The sequence below is a fragment of the Pygoscelis adeliae genome, unplaced genomic scaffold (assembly GCF_000699105.1).
Source record: "Pygoscelis adeliae isolate BGI_AS28 unplaced genomic scaffold, ASM69910v1 Scaffold245, whole genome shotgun sequence".
Classification (NCBI taxonomy): domain Eukaryota; kingdom Metazoa; phylum Chordata; class Aves; order Sphenisciformes; family Spheniscidae; genus Pygoscelis; species Pygoscelis adeliae.
In genome coordinates, this window is record NW_008824766.1 from 234,899 (window position 1) to 238,764 (window position 3,866).

The 3,866-nt window shown below is 47.5% G+C and overlaps 1 protein-coding gene across 1 annotated transcript in view; it reads right to left on the minus strand.

Annotated features, from left to right (window-relative positions):
- Positions 1–2,403: 2,403 nt before the first annotated feature.
- The window catches only part of COPS7B (COP9 signalosome subunit 7B), an 8,017-nt gene continuing 6,554 nt past the window's right edge, over positions 2,404–3,866 (minus strand). Inside the window, exon 6 of the mRNA XM_009323571.1 lies at positions 2,404–3,606. Coding sequence (XP_009321846.1) covers positions 3,448–3,606 — 159 coding nt within the window. The 3' untranslated portion in view covers positions 2,404–3,447. The remainder of the gene's footprint in view (positions 3,607–3,866) is intronic.

Genomic DNA, 3,866 nt, shown 5'->3' on the forward strand with positions numbered 1-3,866 from the left:
GGCTAGGGCAGTCTACCAGCACTGCAATCAGCCGAGATCCTCTCTTCCATTTTCCAGCTCAGTGCTCAATTCCATATTAAACAAGCACTAGTACAAGTGGAGCTGCAGAACATGAAGCTAGACAATAAAGCCCTGAAGAGCAGAGGGAAGGCAGCTCCATCTACTTTGTCTCCCTCTGGGTGGAGGGCGTAAACAGAAGTTCGATAGCTCAAACTCTGTCCTGCTGCAATCCTGAAGTCAGCTGCAGCTGGAGCAGCCCACTGCTGCCATAAAACAAAGTAGGGCAGGATGCTCTCCCCACGTCAGGGAACAGTGTCCAGCAGTGCTCAGACAAGCTGTGTTAGCTGCCTCCAGCAGGTACATGCAATACATGGGAGTCTGCATCAAATCCACCTCTGCTTCCATCTCCTTCTTGTCCCCATAGCACAATTAAGCTCCCCAGGCACTCCCCACTTGAAACGGTCGGCAATTCAGCCCCTACCAGCCCCTAATTCACACAACTCTGCTCTGAGCTGCTGCCCTCCCTGTAGTCACAAGGAGCCAATGCAGCCTTTATCCGTTGTCCTTCTCAAACATCATAGCACCTCCTGCATCCTTCCCTGTTAACAACTATGCCTTCTGCTTCATTCCTGGAATAGCTGCTAACTCTTTCCATCAAGCCAGATTCATTAACCAGCTGCTGCAGAGCTGTTTGCCTCCCCCAGGTACTCCGTGCATGTCATTTGTTAATGACTCATCTCAGACTGGGCTCATTGCAAAGATGCCCCCCTCCTTTTGCGGCACAAAGCGCATTGCTGGCACACCAGGAAAGCCAAACATGCAAACAGCTCAGTTCCCTCCAATACCCCTTTCCCTTCTCCGTCCTCTCTCGCCGTCAAGCATGGGACAGCTCTTTATTCAAAGTGCTATTTCCTCCCTTGCTTCTTTGCTGATCAAAGGCAATGTGTACCAAAGCATAAATAAGATCTTCACCCCCAGCCAGGCTTTGAGACAGAAAAAACGCAAGAACAAACTCAAAAACTTCCAACACACTAAAGAAGCTTCAGCAAACTAATGTGACTCCTGTAACTGGCAGGGAATAAACACCAAGGATGCCAAATTCACATCTATTTCCCCAGCAGACTGTGGCTTGCCGAGGAGCTAAAACGATTTCCAACGGCATTTGTATTCCTCTTGCCTCTTTGCAGGACTGATATTAAAAATGGGAAGAAAACAGCTAGTGAGGGCCACAGAACCTCTCCTCGCTAGTCAAATCTAGCAAGGAACTGGATGACCAGCACACACTGCAGCTGCCCATGCAGGAAGCCAGAAAGAGGCTCAGTCCATCTCCATCACACAGGTGTATTATACTCGGGTACACAAAGTCCACCTACATCTCCTGAGAAGCTGCCAACTAAACACTGGGAGAAGCTAGTAGTACAGAAACTAGTACTGCCACTATTTGGGAAACAGTTCCCTTGAGATGTAGGAAAGGCTTCGTGCTCTGGGCTTATTCACTTAACATCCTTCACTGGGAATTTTTTGGCTAGTATTTCTAGGGGGGAGAGCTTGCAAAGAATCAGAAACCAAGGGACTTGACCCAGAGGCAGCTGGATGGGATGTATTTAGATCCATCTCTCAAGATTAAACGCTGGTGGGCCTGCACTGCAGGCGAAGAAAAGGAGAGGAATTTACCTTCACAAGTGTACAATGAGTCCTGTGACTGAGGACTGAAAACACGCAGATGGCAAAGAATTCTGGTAGCAATAAGAGGAAGGCACACGCATTGCACAAGCGCGTGCAGGTGACAGCTGGCTGCAGGACTGAAGCATTGTCACAGTCCTCTGTTTGAACAGCTCCCCTACCCGCTCACGGAAAGCCCTCCTCTTTACAGCATGGAGCAAAGTGAAATGCAAGGGCCAAACTACAAAGCAGTACTCTGCTAGACCCAGAGGAAGGAATGAACTGGCCTAAGACAGAGCACAACTACAAACCTTCCACAATCAGGCATCAAAGGTGTTTAAGGCTCAGGACATCGGGCACAGCTGCTGGCTTTGCCACAGATCCTTCTGCACAGATTTGGACAAAGATGAACTACTGACAAAACGGGAAAAGCACTTCCCTGCCTCCTGGATGCATCAGGGAGATTAGTCAGACCTTCTGGTAACATAACAGCAAGAATCAAGTAGATGCTCAAGTGAGTAAGTGCTGTTGGACTACAAGCCTAAAGCAGCCTTAAAGCCAAGACTCCAGACTCCGACATTAAATCAGCATTTTTAATTTTTTTTCTAAAATGTGCTTTTTTGTGAACTGCTGTTTCAATGCCAACCCCATCCTTCCCCTTAAAAAAAAAAAACCCACACCTTGCCAAAGTAGGTGCAAATCACCTGAAGTTAGTCTGTAACAAATAAAAAACACAAAACAAAGGCTGCAATGCTTTAGAATCACAACAATGTACAAAAAAGGGAGGAAAATACAACCTGAAAGTGTCCAAAATTCAGAAAGACTAGTCAAGTCCATTGCTTCAGCAAGGGGATGCTGCTGCGACCCCTGCCAGTGGGTCCTGGGCCACCAGCCTGCCACGATGCTAAACGGGCTCTTCTCCCATGCAGACCTCTGTCGCTAGCATCCAAGGAAGAGCAAATGTATTACCCTTTGAAGGTATCAATGGGGGAAAGAACTCACAAGCAGCTCTGGGAGGTCACATCACATTCAGAAGGAACAGTTTCTAGTATGCCCCTAACCACCTGCAAGAAGGAAGGCTTGAAAGAGCAGCCTGCTTCCTCCTTATTGTATTGAGGCCTCAGAGATGCAGAACAGTGCTTTAAATCTGTGAGAGATTAAAGGGCTTAGTAAGGGCAGTAAACAGAGAGTTAAGTAAACAGCCCAGCACTGGATCTCATCTTCACAGAGCGAGGTAGTGTGAATTCCACCCCAGTTTAAAATAGACAGGGGTAGCGGAAAGGCTGAAGACTTCCATGTAAAGCAGTTCCTGACCTAGAAACCTTTCTGTGCTCCCTTTGGGAATAGAAAGATCTGTGTTGATGGCTTCCTCGCTCCCAGCCTGGCTTTGGTAGCCACACTTCAACCCTGGGATTCAGACACTTGCTACAGAAGTTCTCCCAAGATCTGATTTAGTACAGCAGCTTCCTCAAGGTTAAGCAGCAATGAGACTGGCTGGGAGAGAGAAAAACTGTCCACAGATATTTTTTTTTCCTGCCCCTTTTGGTTAGTCCCTCTCTTTAGAAGTCCCTCTTTACAGGACCAGAACAGGAACACCCTGGAAATTAATAGGGGCTGCACAGTGTAACTTAGCCAGGTGCTGCTAACTGGGAGCTGTATTCAAACAGGGCTTTTATTTGCCAGCCTGGAAGGGACTGGCCCAGAACCCACTGAAAAAGGAGACGCAGGCCCTTTTTTGCTCCTCCTGTTGTCATTCCTAGCTGAATGACATTTGGATGGTATGTTCTAGTGACGGCTGGAGACCAGCCCTTTGACTTTGGACATCTTCTTTGTGGGCTGCCTTTGTTCTGTGTGTGGAGGGCACTCTCGCTCTACCAGCTGCTGTTCCATCTCCTGGGCCGACGACGAGGCTGTAGCTTTTAATGTTTTCTTTATGTTTGTGACCTGGCCAAGAAGAGACAGTGAATCAGCACCTGCTTCTTCCTCCCCTTGCAGTAGAAACTCTGTTCATAAACATATTGAAAAACCCCTGGAGTATAGAGTGGAGATTATAAAATAAACTTTCCCACCAGAAACATGCTTTGCACTTGTGTTTATTAAAGGTAATGTTTCATCCTCACTTACAGCCAGAGTTGTTAATATTTCCAGTCTGGCTCTAATACGGAATAACTAGAGATTACTCCCCCCCCCCCCCCCCAACACAC